General features: G+C 37.3%; 1 protein-coding gene across 1 annotated transcript; it reads right to left on the bottom strand.

Annotated features, from left to right (window-relative positions):
• Nucleotides 1–90: 90 nt before the first annotated feature.
• bco2a (beta-carotene oxygenase 2a) lies at nt 91–15,762 on the bottom strand. The gene is made up of 12 exons (XM_062988331.1): nt 15,713–15,762; nt 8,910–9,096; nt 8,498–8,709; nt 6,871–6,986; nt 5,080–5,182; nt 4,850–4,978; nt 4,220–4,380; nt 3,686–3,853; nt 3,147–3,284; nt 1,569–1,751; nt 656–766; nt 91–542 (listed from the first exon to the last, which is right to left on the bottom strand). Exons 1-12 carry the CDS (start codon nt 15,738–15,740, stop codon nt 426–428), a joined length of 1,653 nt encoding a protein of 550 aa, XP_062844401.1. The 5' UTR covers nt 15,741–15,762; the 3' UTR covers nt 91–425.
• Between the last annotated feature and the right edge of the window lie 926 nt (nt 15,763–16,688).

The raw sequence follows: 16,688 nt of genomic DNA, 5'->3' as shown, positions 1-16,688 counted from the left end.
CTGTCTGTAAGGTGTTTTGCAATGAATTGACATGGTCAGTTTACAGCAGGTAAAATATTTTATTTAGTTTTTGCTACTATAAAACAAAGGTTTAAAATAGCTACTGTAAAGACAGCATGTTTGACAGGTAGGTTAACATTTGCAGATTGATTGAGTAATATAAAACAAACATCATTTTGTAAAAACATGATTGCTTAAATATACTGAATTACCAATAACAAAGTATAGAATTAAAAGATAGTAAAAAAACGACAAAGCAGTGAATTAAAAAGCATCTAAATTAGTGAATAATTGTGGCAAATATTACAACAAAATAGCAATTTTAAGTCTGTCAACAAAATATTATCATTTAGTAAGTTAACATAATATAAGGATGTAAAATATGAGTATGGTATGTATGGTAAGCTTTTTGTAGAAACAAATCTCTATGCAGTGGAGTTGAAGGTACCATGGAAGCCATATGGAATGTTGACAGGCACTTCAGCTCTTCCCAACTCTTTGAAGGTCTTAGCATCCAGAACCAAGAGGAATGTTTCTTTATCCTAAATACAAAACATGAAAAACACCTTTAATGGTATTTACTGTAATGGATGTGAAATGTTTGTTAATTGAAGTTTGAAATTGAATGTAATGGTATTTGGCTATTCAATCAGACCTTAGTGGGCGTGAGGACGACGGAGAGGATGACTCCATCATCCTCTTCCTCTGCACTGGGTGAAGGCACAAACACCGGCTCAGATGGGAAGAAGCCTGGCTGATACCATGCCTGAAAATTAAGAATAACATGAAACAGAACATCAAAATATAGTGTCAACAAAAATGGTTTTAAAGAAGATATATTATAAAACCTTTTATTATGTTTTATCTATGGAAATTGTACTTGAAGAACAAGTACAAACCTTGATAGAATGAATAGAATGAATGCCATTATTTGTCATATATACATATACAGATGTACAGTACAATGAAATTCTTTCTACGCATATCTCAGCTTGTTTGGTCCGCTATCATACAGCAACCCTGGAGCAGAGAGGGTTAAGGACCTTGCTCAAGGGCCCAACAGTGGCTGTATGGCAGAGCTTGGAATCGAACTCTCAAGCTTTAAGCTGAGAAGCTCCACCCACTAGGCTACCACTGTCTGATGGCTGATGGTTATTTTAACCTAGTCGTCTGAAAATAACAATTTGGCCCTACTAGTAACTACCTTCAGTCCAACATTTAATATATCCCAGACCTTCAAATGCAGAATTGTTATGATGTAGCGGGTGGTCCTACTGTTTTAGCTCATGAATGTAAATATTTATAGTCCTTGATCTTTGAATATATATAGTCTTAGATGATTATTTTCATTTTATTTTAGTTCTAGACTAAAAGTTGTAGAGAAAAGTAATCAGTGGGTATAATTTAAGAGAACGTCTGCTACTAAAATAGTCTTTTTATCTAGTTTTTTTTTGTTTCAGTTACTTCTTAAACAAAAGTTCTATTTTATTCTAACTGTATACTGTCAAACCAGTACTAACAGATTTGGTATGGACTGGATAGTTTTGAATCAGGCTTAATAAACTCACTTTGAGTTTTTTATCTTGCAGGTCCATCTTGATCAGCGAGTCTCCCACCAGGTGACGTAAACCACAACCGTAGAAGTAATGATAGGGTTTAGTGTTGAACCTCTCATAGTGAATGTGGGGGAAATCCATCCCACCATAATCCAGCAGATCATCACCATGCAAATCCTCAAATGTGCAGAACACCTGAAAAGAAATGTATGTATGTTTATATTATAATAATTCTACTATATGTATTAATGATAGTCTAACTAAATACACTTCCAACCTGTAAATCATGTATCTTCTATTCTCTGGTCTTGGCTATATTGTCGCTGTTACTATGGCGACGCACCACGTGTGCTTTGCTTGTTTTGATTTTTGTTTTGACTGCTGACAGACAAAAGTAAAAACAAGCAAAACAGCGACTCTATAGCCAATGTTTTGTCTGTAACCTATGCCTTCATCCAAAGCGACACATTGAAGTTACAGTATATAGTCTGAGCAATTGAGAGTTACGGGCCTTGCTGATGCCCAACAGCAGCAATCTGGCAGTGGTGGGACCTGAACCAGCGATCTTCTGATTACTAGTCCAGTATCTTAACCACTAGGCTACAGCTTGCCCATTTAACAATACCTTAGTTTTGTTTGGTTTTGACTTTTCAATGTGGGTTAGACTACCACTGTCTGGGTTTGTTTTGACTGCGCCACCACTTTGATGCCCCAATGAAATAAAATGTGCCTATGACACACTTTAGTCTTGCTTTATGTCTGTTCGTTATACCACCACATCCCCTATAAACCAGTATAACAAAGGATATTTGCATATTTAAACTTGATTTGTACAATACAGACCGACATACCTCTGTAGTTTTGTTAGAAGAATTTTACAGGTTAATAAAATTCTATTCAGTTAAATTCACTACAGTCAACGGGCTTGTGAGAAAAAACTTCTTATAAAAATTACATTGGCAAGAGAATTTTAAATGACGTTAAACCTTAAAGTAAAATGGTTTAAAAACAAACTAGATTTTTATCTTTAGGCTTCTAAATGTGTGAATACAAGAAGCAGCTTCACAAATCAAACCATTTTAAGAACATCTGAAGCTATTTAGATTTGCCATCATCTTGTGATTTTTTTCTAACATTTGTTATTCCACGATCAAAATTATGTGGACACTTGAACATAAGCTTGTTGGATATTCTATTTCAAAACCATGGGCATTAACATTAACCAGTATTTGTTTACTACATTTGTAACATTATATATATACTGTATATATATTAGGAGAGGTATCCAAATACTTTCACTATATAGTATAATTTCTAGCATTTTAAACAATAGCTTGTTTTTTTACAAATAGGGTGAACTGTGAAACTCTACGAATACAAAAAACCTAATGATAAACCACATCATGTATCATGACATAGTATAGTCACAAAAAGCTTTTTTAAATATCTTTACTAATGTAAGTATCTAGCAAAATTCTTAAACACATAGCAATAACTTTAGTAGCAAGAATTTCTTGAAGAAAGTTTATAATGGACAAATCTAGGATTGTAGATTACCACACAGCCAGTGTAGTATCTTCATGAACCCACCCTGTCCTTGCTGTTGGCGACTGCAGTGGCAGAACAGTTGGGCCGTGTGATGAGGTTTGTGTCCAGTGGAGTTTTGTCTGTAATGTTTAGAGGCAAAACAAAGCGGCGAGGAAGTAATCTGGCCATGCTGTTGTACACCTGTAAATAATGCAATAAACCAAAAGTAACTGTTTAAAGTATTACCATTCTCTATCTAATGCATATATCACATAAATAAAAAAATAAATAAATACAATTGATTTATTGGAACTTTAAAACACTTCATTTAAAAAGCTACACAAGTTTTGTTGACTGGACCGACTTTCAGTATGAAAAAACCCGTCTTCTTATTGCAAGTACAGTATATGGTGAAGACAAAGCAAAGATGAAAAATATTTTTTTCTTGTTTCTCTAACTGTACTACTGTGCTTGTAAGGTTTTACCAGTCATGCACACTAGCGTTATCGAAAATGCGACAGCTTTGTGCATTTGAAGAACCTATATGTACAGCGATTAAAAGAGATTAAAACATTGGAAACAGGACCAGAAGCATTACAAACCTCATCCAGACCTTCTCCACTCTTGCGCAAGTTCTGAAGAAGGTAGATGTTAATGGCCTCTCCACTATCCGAGCAGCACATGTCCAATATGAGGAAGCCATCCTCTTCAAAGGCATTAATTTGGTGGAAGGTGGACAGAGCCATGGCGTAGTATTTTACTTGATTTACCTATTTCACAACAGCAAAGCAAAGTAAACCATTTTAAACATTTAATCATCACAATTTGAAGTTTTTATCATTATTTGCATCATTCAGCTATTAACTTTTAGGATTAAAATGTCGTTTTTCCTCAGTTATTTATTCATTATTTATTCATCCACTTCCCGTGATGCAGTCGTATTTAATTTCCTCTGATTGCAACCCTGCTTCTTTTTACCTGCCTGAGACGGGTCTGTGTGGGCACATCGCTGGTCGATAGCACAGCTGAGATTCAAACTCAGTGATGGTCCACTAGCACATTAGGCTGCAGCACCACCCAAGTGCTTTAATACAGTAAAATTGGTTACTGAAGACCAGTGAATCAATGCACATCACCTTGCCAGTGTGCTTGTTGATGACATGGAACACAGTCTCTTGGTTTGGGTCCCAGTAAATGCCCTCACTTATGCCTTTCCCTCTGATCTTACACGTCACTATCTTAAACAGGTCCATCTTTATTGGCTGCTCGATGAACACCACAAAGTTCTCTGACATGGCTGAAAGAAAGAAGAAAACTAAATGTCATTTTAAACAGGTTTATGTTTATTGGCTGCTTAGACATACCTGAGAGAGAAAAAGAGCACTAAATGTAGTCCCTCCCACAGTCCAAAGACGTGCAGGTGAGGTGAATTGGAGATACAAAATTGTCCACTGCGTTTGACATTAAAACCTTGAACTGATGAATCTTATGTACAGAGTAACTTTGATTTGATCAATTAAGAAGTTATTTACACTATATGGTCAAAAGTATGTAGACACTTTGCCATGGGCTTGTTGAATATTTAATTCCATTGATAATGAGTTGTTGTCCCCCAACCAGTGAGAATAACACTCTCTACATTTCTAGGAAGACTTTCTACACTATTTTTTTGATGTATCTGTAAATGTTTGTGCTTATTCAGTCAGTAATAGCATATGTGAGGTAGGACTGGAAAAAGTGAGTAGCTGATGTAGGGTGGACTTTACCAAAGCTGTGGTAGTAGGAAGGTCTGGTTTTGTCACCAGGAGTAATGGAACACAGCACTTTTGCCCCTTGCAGTGTGTCATCAGGGCTTTCTTTTTCTGGAGGCACTGTAATAATGTTGTACAAGGCACCTGCCAAACATTTTGCATAGAATTAATAAACTTTGCTCATAAAAATTATTTTATTCTTATGATATGATAAGCAACTTGCAACTTTATTGTCAGTGTCATACCTTTGCTGCCATATGAGTTACCCATGTTATAAACAGTTCCATCTGGATCAACATGAGGATGAGCAGTCGCACCATTAACTGCAATAAACTTGCTCCAGTCCACCTTGAGGAGATTATTGGAAAAATACATTTGGCTTAAACAATAAGAATGATAAACTTGCATATACAGTGTATCACAAAAGTGAGTACACCCCTCACATTTCTGCAAATATTTCATTATATCTTTTCATGGGACAACACTATAGACATGAAACTTGGATATAACTTAGAGTAGTCAGTGTACAACTTGTATAGCAGTGTAGATTTACTGTCTTCTGAAAATAACTCAACACACAGCCATTAATGTCTAAATAGCTGGCAACATAAGTGAGTACACCCCACAGTGAACATGTCCAAATTGTGCCCAAATGTGTCGTTGTCCCTCCCTGGTGTCATGTGTCAAGGTCCCAGGTGTAAATGGGGAGCAGGGCTGTTAAATTTGGTGTTTTGGGTACAATTCTCTCATACTGGCCACTGGATATTCAACATGGCACGTCATGGCAAAGAACTTTCTGAGGATGTGAGAAATAGAATTGTTGCTCTCCACAAAGATGGCCTGGGCTATAAGAAGATTGCTAACACCCTGAAACTGAGCTACAGCATGGTGGCCAAGGTCATACAGCGGTTTTCCAGGACAGGTTCCACTCGGAACAGGCTTTGCCAGGGTCGACCAAAGAAGTTGAGTCCACGTGTTTGACGTCATATCCAGAGGTTGGCTTTAAAAAATAGACACATGAGTGCTGCCAGCATTGCTGCAGAGGTTGAAGACGTGGGAGGTCAGCCTGTCAGTGCTCAGACCATACGCCGCACACTGCATCAACTCGGTCTGCATGGTCGTCACCCCAGAAGGAAGCTGACACACAAGAAAGCCCGCAAACAGTTTGCTGAAGACAAGCAGTCCAAGAACATGGATTACTGGAATGCCCTGTGGTCTGACGAGACCAAGATAAACTTGTTTGGCTCAGATGGTGTCCAGCATGTGTGGCGGCGCCCTGGTGAGAAGTACCAAGACAACTGTATCTTGCCTACAGTCAAGCATGGTGGTGGTAGCATCATGGTCTTGGGCTGCATGAGTGTTGCTGGCACTGGGGAGCTGCAGTTCATTAAAGGAAACATGAATTCCAACATGTACTGTTACATTCTGAAACAGAGCATGATCCCCTCCCTTCGAAAACTGGGCCTCATGGCAGTTTTCCAACAGGATAACGACCCCAAACACAACCTCCAAGATGACAACTGCCTTGCTGAGGAAGCTGAAAGTAAAGGTGATGGACTAAACCCAATTGAGCACCTGTGGCGCATCCTCAAGTGGAAGGTGGAGGAGTTCAAGGTGTCTAACATCCACCAGCTCCGTGATGTCATCATGGAGGAGTGGAAGAGGATTCCAGTAGCAACCTGTGCAGCTCTGGTGAATTCCATGCCCAGGAGGGTTAAGGCAGTGCTGGATAATAATGGTGGTCACGCAAAATATTGACACTTTGGGCACAATTTGGACATGTTCACTGTGGGGTGTACTCACTTATGTTGCCAGCTATTTAGACATTAATGGCTGTGTGTTGAGTTATTTTCAGAAGACAGTAAATCTACACTGCTATACAAGCTGTACACTGACTACTCTAAGTTATATCCAAGTTTCATGTCTATAGTGTTGTCCCATGAAAAGATATAATAAAATATTTGCAGAAATGTGAGGGGTGTACTCACTTTTGTGATACACTGTAGTCAAGGACTTTTGATAATCGGTTAAAGTACCTTTCCATTTGTTTCCAGAGTTTCTGGATCCACTTTGTGCATAAAGTTTGTCTCTGTGCTGACAAAGTAGTCTCCTTTGTATTTCACAAAGCTCACGCTTGCATTGTCTGTGGGCTCTGAGAAGGGAGAAATATTGGTCAGTCATGCAAAAGACTGCAAAAGTCTGCGAGAGACTGTTATAAATGTTGATCATGTATGTTAGAAAGTGTGAATTGTTTATGCAAAAGTATGATAGTATGTGTGACAGAGTATGCAAGAATGATACTGTGTTTAGAACATCAAGTTTCAATTATAACCTAAATGGTCTCTTTTAGAAATCCCCAACCTCACTGCTCTACAGTTTGTGTAACCTCTATGTCCTTGTGTCAACTCATTCTGTTTATCATTTAGTAGCTGCTTGCAACTTTCAATTTACAAGTCAAAGTGAATTTGATAATTTGAAAATTTGAAAATTTAATTGATGCCAAAGGGTTGGTACAGTATTTGCTTAAAGTTTTAATAAGCTTTAAGGGCAGAGTACTCAGACAAAGTATGTGAACAATAAACTTTACATCCAGATATAATAATTAACACCTTATTAATATAGAATTGGCCTTGTTTTATTGTTAAGACTTCCTTGACTTTTCTCACTAGGCTTTTTTAATGCTGGATTTGGTACCTGACTTTAGGGATTCACTAAAGCTTATTAGTGAGGTAAGGCCTGGCATCTAACAAACTGCCAGTCATAATTCATCACTTCAATAAAGTGTTAGGAGTTGGTAAATATATAGTCCAAGGGTGGCAGAGAATGGATAGCTAATTCTCTTAATTTTTAATTTGGGAAACACGATGGTAGTTGATATTTATCACACGTTATGTGCTTTAGACCCTTTTTCATTTTGTAAGCCTAAATGGCTCATTAAGTTGGCTTTTGTTGATAGACCTAAATGGTTTTGCTCAAAAATAACAGAACTAGGCTTGGGTTGATTGGTGTCTAAACAGACATGATTGGCTATTTCAGTGGAGAGGTTGGGGTGGATGCATCCCTAAATAACCTTGTCAAATGTTCTTTACATTTTTAAATCTTTGTGATAACAAGATGAGATGTGAGCATGAGCGTCACCCTGAGTATTTTCAGCAGATACAGCACATTTTGTTGTACTTGCATTCATTTAGGGCAGCGCTCTATTATCGCTCTATTAATTAATTCCCTGAATTTGATCTGTAATGAATTGTTCGCATTATTTCTGCACCAACACACTTGACCTAGTTCCTAAAGGCATTAATAACAGTTAGGATAGTAAACAGCCCAAATAAGCCACACATAAAAACACGAACTTAAAAGGAACTAAATTTGAGAAATTGTCTAATTTTGGATTTTTCCTCCTATTTCTGCTACAACAGTTCTAGAAAGTTCAAGAAGATCTGTCAGGCAGATATATCGGCTGATAAGACCCATTAACAGTTGACATTCCAAGTGTTCTTAAAGGTGTTGGATGGGATCAATGAATTTTACAGATCTACACTCGGTCCTTAATAAGCAATACTGGCAGTTGTTTAGAATTACATTTAGATTTGGATTAATATCTACTGTGCATTACTGTTGACTGTTGACACTACCCAGTGTCTCTTGCACCATAATACTTACTCATCATCTCAAAGCGAGACAAGAAGCGCTGAAAGACATTTTTGCAGGGGTCAGGAAGAGCAAGAGTGCCAAACTCAGAAATCACGATGCGATTCATTTCATTGTTCTGATTGAAGGAGTCGCTGCGCAGGAAACGACTCCTGTATGCCACCTGACCATCAGCGATCTGAAAGCTGTGCAGCATGGCCATCCCATCAAACCAGTGGTTAAATCTGAAAAAAGAAAAAATGTTAAGAGATGTACTGTTTGAGGATTATCTGGATTTGACCTCAGTAGTTTGCAGTAAATTGTGTGCAATTGTTAGCTTTATGTACAGCTGGACTTTTTATCTACCTTACTTGCAAGTGTGGTGTGGGCAGTAATTTTTTTTGTAATGCTAAATTAAAACCAGCAATTTATTAGCACTACTTACTGTTGGTTTCCGAACTCAAACTTTCCAGGGCCGTTGCGGAGTAAATTTCCACGGATCCATGTGGGAATGTTGCCTTTAATGGTGGTAGGAATGGGCTCTGGAGTTTCCTCTACACTTTGCACCAAAGGGGCAATGCTCTGAAGTCCATGAATTTTCTTAAATGAATTATTTTGTACATTGTTGACAACTGGAGAAAGTCAGAAAAAGGCATCACAAGCTGATTTTAGTACAAATTACAAATGTTACATTTTATATACTGTACTGGTGGTTAAGAAATACTGTTCAGGAGGGAAGCAACAGGAAATATGCAACCTCTGAAAAACGTTATTAGGCTGACTGGCCTCTTGAAATTGCACTGGGTATAAGTAAATCTAAGCAAATCTAAGCTCACCACTTGATGCAAGACTTCATGAGAGAGTTGTTGATCAGTTTAAAAAGAACATTGTTTCTTTTACCATCTACTGTACATAATAATCCCTTAGGCAGCACTGCTTTGAAAAATTGTTGTCACTTAATACAGACAAATGCAACAAAAAACTCTATTATTTAAAAAGAAAGCCATACATCACTGATAAGCCAAAACATTATGACCTAAAATGTATATAGCAATATTTATTTTGTAACACCTGTGCATGTCAGTCAGGGATATTTTAAATGTTGTGCTAATGATCAGTAATTGTATTACACATGCTAAATGCATCACATGATTGTATATATAGCTGTCTGCCTCCTCAGAAGCTCCTGCTTTACCAGGTAAAGTCACAAGTATGACATGATGAAGTATGAAACAGTCTGGATTTGCAGGTTATTTTTTCCTTATAAAAACTAATTATTCTGGTTACTGGAATTTTTTTTCATTCCATGTCTGACTCCAGTAAAAAAAAAGATCAATAGTTCAAAACATGTTTCTTTTGGTCAACATCAAACTAAATTTATAATTGCCTGTTTTTGCTGAATATGATTATGTTTATATTTAGATTATATAACCATTTAGTTCATCTCACAATAGAACCCTGTTGCAAGCTAATTACCATGTGACAACACAAAATTAAAAGTTGAAAGTATTCAATAATCTGAAATAGCACTTTGTGCTGGAGCATGTGGCATTTCATCTTCTGAAATAAACACCTCAAAACAGACTAAATATGTTTCAACCAGTGTGACACTCCATCCTATTTATAGAGGCTTCAATTATTCTTTGAAATTGCTCAGATTTTTAAATACAGATGCAAGAAAAAGTTTATTAACTCTGCAATGACCAGCATCTCTGCTACTTATAAAACATGTGACGTAACAAAACACAAACCCACTGTTTTATCTTAAGTAAATTGGAGGCGTGGGTGGTATAAATGACAAATAAAGTATCTTATCTATAGATGTCTTATAGAGAGGCACATAAGGTCTGAATCTGCTCTTCTTAAGAACGATCTGTTCATGTTAACATGCCTTAATAGAAACTAAATGGAAATGCTCCTAGTATTTTAATTGAGTTTTAGATCTGTTTATAGTCATGCACTGAGAGGGAATCGCGTAACGCTTATGCCACAAGCACAATGTGCACTACTGAAAGTGAAAAAAACACTTTGATAAAGTTGTTCTTGAGTTCAATTTAAAAATACATTAAACAAAGACGATAACAGAGGGACAGCACAAAAAATACTGTTGTTGCCTGTCTCAACTATACACAAAACAATTATTGTGTCTTCCTATTAATAAGCCCCTCAGAAACACTCATAAAAAACCAACCAGTTGCATAACATGACATGATCTGCAGCTGTAAAAGACCAATCCTTGGTTAATAAAATGAACTGGTACCTCGCCTGACCTTTCCTTCCAAGACACTGCCAATAGCACCTCAAAAACTCGGACTGAGACTCACAGGTGACAGTGGTGGGGCAGCATATTAGGATGTATTAGAATGCTGGCCCACTCGAGCACCTTAGTTTTTATCATATCTTTGTTAATGCTTGTCTAATTGAGCTAGCTGGTTTCTCGCTAGTTCGGGCAGACAGAGGGGAGCAAAGCGGTAAGAAGAGAGGAGGAGGTCTTGCTGTATTTGTCAACTCTAAATGGTGTAATCCCAGACATGTGACGGTAAAGGAACATATCTGCACTCCAGACATTGAACTTCTGGCGGTAGGTTTGAGGCCGTACTATCTACCGCGGGAGTTCTCACACGCCATTGCTATTGTTGTTTACATCCCTCCATCGGCTGCGGCAAAGAACGCCAGAGACGTCATTCACTCAGCCACGGCAAGACTGCAGACACAACATCCCAGCGCCCTTACAGTGATCTGCGGGGATTTTAACCATGTCTCCCTCTCTTCTGTACTGACCAACTTTAAACAGTATGTGAACTGTGCAACGAGAGAGAACAAGATCCTGGACCTCTTTTATGTCAATGTGGAAAGGGCATACAGTTCCACTGCTCTTCCCCCACTTGGAGAATCTGACCATAACCTCGTACACCTGGTGGCCACCTACAAGCCACTGGTTATGCAACAGATGCCCAGCACAAAGACTGTGAAGGTTTGGTCTGAAATTTGCATCTGAGCTAAACCTGTTCTTCAATAGGTTTGATACAGCCCCCACCACTGGGTGCTCAGACAGTGTGGACAATTCTTCACTCAGCACCCATAGCCTCATTCACACCTCTGCAGGAGTCAATGCATTCCAACCCATCGACACCGCTGCCCTCACACCCTCTCTTAGAAGACAACTGACCTCTGACAGCCCAGACTGTCCTACAATCTCCACTCAAGCAAACATTAACATAACACTGGATAATGGCAATTCACCACTCACACCATCTCCTCTACCAACTATTCACCCACAGCCAGAAACCCACAGCTATGTGCAAAGTCCTTTACCACCATGCTCTACCTTCACCATCACCCAGGTACAGCGGGAGCTCTTCAGGCTTAAGAGAAGCAAAGCCAGTGGACCTGATAACATCAACCCCAGGATGCTAAAGGTATGTGCCTGGCAGCTCCCCTACAGCACCTCTTTAATCTCTCTCTGAGACTGAAGAAGGTGCCTACACTGTGGAAGACCTCCTGCATCATTCTGGTGCCGAAAAAGAATCGTCCCAGCAATCTCAATGACTACAGACCTGTGGCTCTGACATCACACGTCATGAAGACTTTTGAGAGACTGGTTCTACGGCACCTGAGGTCTCAGCTGACAGATTTCCTGGACCCACTGCAGTTTGCATACCGGCCACCCATCGGGGTGGATGATGCAATCATCTATATGACACACAAGGCCCTCTCTCACTTGGACAAGCAGGGAAGCACTGTGAGAATTATGTTCTTTGACTTCTCTAGTGCCTTCAATACCATCCAGCCCTGCCTACTGAGTGAGAAGCTACTGGAGATGCACCTGAATACCACATCATGGATTACAGACTACCTCACAGGCCGACCACAATATGTCAGAGTGGATGGCTGTGTTTCTGAGTCTGTGATCTGCAACACTGGTGTACCCCAAGGAACTGTACTAGCACCATTCCTCTTCACGGTATACACCTCGGATTTCCGATTTAACTCTGGGTCCTGCCACCCCCAGAAGTTCTTAGACGACTACTCCATTGTTGGATGTATCACCAGAGACAACGAGGAGGAGTACAGAGGACTGATCGAGAGCTTTACTACTTGTGGTGTGCTGGGGTGGTGGCATCAAGGCTGGAGATGCCAACAAACTAAATAAGCTGGTCAGGAAAGCCAGTTCTGTTGTGGGTCTACAACTGGACTGTCTGGAGGTAGTATGTGAGAGAAGAACTAAGGACAAAATCAGGGCCATCCTGGATAATCCTTCTCACCCTTTCAATGAGGAACTATGGCGGCTGGGCAGGTCTTTCAGTTATAGACTAAATCCACCAAAGAGCAAGACGGAGCGCTTCAGACGCTCGTTTGTGCCAACTGCCATCAGACTGCATAACAATAGCAGAATACACAGGCTGTCCTCACACTGATGAGCCAGCCCACCCCCCTACAATAACTCAAGATCCCCCCAACCCCTTTTTTAACATTGGACTCTGTTTCATTATTCACATATATTTACATATAGAATATATAGTGTTTTTATTATATTGTAGTAATTACCATACTGTTGTATAATACTAATTGCATAGCATAGCTAATTTGTTTATAATTTCCTTATTTTTTATTCTACCCTATTTTATTTACTGTACTTACACTGTACTGGAGCTGCTGTAATGCTCGAATTTCCCCCATGGGGATCGATAAAGGAATCTTATCTTATCTTTGTTAATGCTTATAAACACTATATTATTATATAAAGTCAAATATGTTATATGTTATATGAGTACATATTCACTGGAAGTATATATAATTTCAACAGAAATAATTGTTTCACGTACTGCTTCATTTTCAGAGAATATTATTATTTTTATATATAAAATAGTGATTGTGTAACCAGTAATTATCTGTCCTGTCATGAATGTAACCAAAGTGTGTAAAACATGATGTTAAAATCCTAATAAAATAATTAAATATAAAAATAGTATGGCTCCAAAAAATACCTGTACAGCAACTGTAACACATTCTATTATATATCTGTCACTACAGGGACACTTGTTCATCAGAAAATCGCAGGTTTGCCTTACGTGCCTCTGGGATGGCACAGGAAACATATATAAATAAATAAATACATAAATAAATAATATTAAGCTTTTTATAATGACTCACTGGACCATTAAGTTCTGCAGTTCCTGTGCTAATCCGTTATCATCCAAACGATTAAAGATCTGGATCTGGTCGGTAAACCGTGCCAGCGTGTGGCGCATCTTGCTTGCGCTCCTGTACGGTGGCCCGCTGAGTCAAAACACGATAACATTTACAAAACAAACAAAAGCTGACAACACAACAACATTAAGGAAAAACGCAAATACAAAAAGCACAACACAACAACATTAAGGAAAAACACGAATACAAAAAGGACAACACAACGAAATTAAAGAAACACGAATACAAAAGGACAACACAACGAAATTAAGGAAACACGAATACAAAAGGACAACACAACGAAATTAAGGAAACACGAATACAAAATGACAACACAACGAAATTAAGGAAACACGAATACAAAAGGACAACACAACGAAATTAAGGAAACACAAATACAAAAGGACAACACAACGAAATTAAGGAAACACGAATACAAAAGGACAACACAACGAAATTAAGGAAACACGAATACAAAATGACAACACAACGAAATTAAGGAAACACAAATTCAAATCCTACAACGGAAATGCTCCCGGTCACTAGAGGGCACCTCTTTCATTTTTTATCTGTATGAACATTGCAGCAAAGAAAGCAAGAAGCAGAGCAGCGTAGTGCAGAGAATCTGGATTCGGTTTAACTTTAATGTTCAGTGATATAATTCTTAATAAAATTGAGTTTTTGATAAATTTATTTCAAACCATTTTCATACAAACACATTAATGTTTCTCACCTACTACAAACTATTTTATATTAATTTTAAATAAAGATCAATAAATCTGATCATTTTATTTTGGAGATGAATTAATCTATGCAGGTCTCGTAATTTTATTTATTAGTATAAACCTCAGTGTTTCCCATTTACTACAAACTTTTTTTAGTTACATTTTTAGTTATATTTTCTTTTAAATTTATAGTTAAGATAAAAAAATGTATGCTCATTGTACTGTACATCTGTATATGTATACATGACAAATAACGGATATATTACCTTATTTCATATAGGATAATTGTAAATTATAGAATTATTTGACATGATTACATTTATTAATGTAAACTATTTTATATATACACATACAGTACATACCCCTCACCTACAAACTTCTTTACATTATTAAATCATTTATTTTAATTTCTAGTTAAGATCAATAATTGTATGATAATTATATTTTACAGGTGTGTCCATTTGTGTCTAAAAATGGTTTGACATTAATCTAATTAAATAATACAAGATTTAGATGTATTTTTTTTTTTTTTTTTATAAAAGAAATAAATTTTTGTAATGCTTTGTACAAGGTTTGTAATAGGTGAAAGAAACCGATGTGTATATAAAAATTTGTTTGACATTAATACATCAAATTATATGACACTTTAATGGATTCCTTTTTCTGAAAAAAATGCACAAAATGTTATGAACACGACTCAGTTTTTCCATTAGTTTTTTTTTAAGTAAATAGACGTAATCTTAAAATTAAAATGAAATAACTTTTTAAGTATGTTACCTATTTTCATGTGTAAGAATTCATAAAATAAGTCTTAAGTGTTTTTTCAAGCACTTATTTAAACCAGAATGCCGAATGTCAAAAGAATGTTAAATATTAAACTTGTCCTTTTGTATTCGTGTTTCCTTAATTTCGTTGTGTTGTCCTTTTGTATTCGTGTTTCCTTAATTTCGTTGTGTTGTCCTTTTGTATTCGTGTTTCCTTAATTTCGTTGTGTTGTTCTTTTTGTATTCGCGTTTTTCCCTAATGTTGTTGTGTTGTCAGCTTTTGTTTGTTTTGTAAATGTTATCGTGTTTTGACTCAGCGGGCCACCGTACTCCTGGACAGTGACGCATCAAACAGATGGATCGTGTCCCAGGAGGATGTCATGAACATCAGCGTAGTACTGAGACTTTATCATTCAATAAGACTCAAAACTACTTGTCCATGTGTCGAATAATGCAACAAAATGTATTTGTATTTAAAGTCTCTTATCAGAATCACCGCACCACTAACATCCCTGCTGCATTATGACCAACAGTAAAAGATCAGAAGCTGAGATGAGGTGGAATGTTACCTGCAGGCTGGCGCTTGACTCTGGGCATAATGAACGCTGATGCTCTGCTTCTGTTACTGCTGATGGCCCGGACAGACCGAGGAAGCACAAGGTGGATGCGCCGAGCTGTGCAGAAAGAGAGAGACGCGCTGACGTATAAATAATTAAAGACCACTCCCCTTAATTTACTCCACTTACTGTTGTGTAATCAGTAATCCTATCATAATTAAAACTCCTGACCCTACTTGTTTTCTTTATCTTTTATTTATTATTGACAATAATCTTTTCTTATAACTGCTATCAGACTGTTTAACAATTCATAATAATCCAAATAATTATTATCTATCTGTCTATCTATCCTACAAAGTTGAATCAGTTCATCTGGACACAGGACTTGGTGTGCATATATGATTTGTCACTTATTTAATGACCTCTTCAGTTTTAGCTGGTGGTGAATACCCCAACCTTATATGTAGGACATAAACACCAAAAACAGCACCGTTGCACAGTTTTATCATGTTCAAGATGACCATTATAGCCACGAGTGCTATTTACATATGACTGGGGAGTAGCTGCAATCACTATTTGCAATTGATAAAACACTGATTACATCAATCTTAGAAACATAATCAAGCACTTGTATCCAATCTGCTTTAAACTCAAACATTAGTTTGTGCAACTAGCATTTGGGGGTAAAAACTTCTTATTTACTATTTTATAGGCACTAATAGCATAGTTTTGTAAGGTAAAATTACAAACAATTTATAGGACAGGTTTGTACACAACAGTACACAACACATATTTACAGAAGAAAATGGGACAGTATGGAAATAATAATAATAATAATAATAATAATAATAATAATAATAATTTTAGACAATATGAACCCAAGATATTTCGTGTTTTGTCTGGTCAACTTTTTATTTAAAATTTTATTTGTTAATATACATCCATTCTTACATTAATGTAATGTAATGTTACATGTAAATTTGTACAT

Source organism: Trichomycterus rosablanca, chromosome 26 (assembly GCF_030014385.1).
Source record: "Trichomycterus rosablanca isolate fTriRos1 chromosome 26, fTriRos1.hap1, whole genome shotgun sequence".
NCBI classification, from domain to species: domain Eukaryota; kingdom Metazoa; phylum Chordata; class Actinopteri; order Siluriformes; family Trichomycteridae; genus Trichomycterus; species Trichomycterus rosablanca.
Note: the sequence above shows the minus strand (reverse complement) of the source record. Positions and strands in the feature narration are given on the sequence as shown.

Coding starts and splice junctions, on each gene's coding strand:
- bco2a (XM_062988331.1), bottom strand. CDS start 15,740: ATGCCCAGAGTCAAGCGCCAGCCTGCAG. Junction 8,710..8,909: donor TTTGAGTTCGGAAACCAACA/GTAAGTAGTGCT, acceptor TTCTTTTTTCAG/ATTTAACCACTGGTTTGATG. Junction 6,987..8,497: donor GTCTCGCTTTGAGATGATGA/GTAAGTATTATG, acceptor CTCCCTTCTCAG/AGCCCACAGACAATGCAAGC.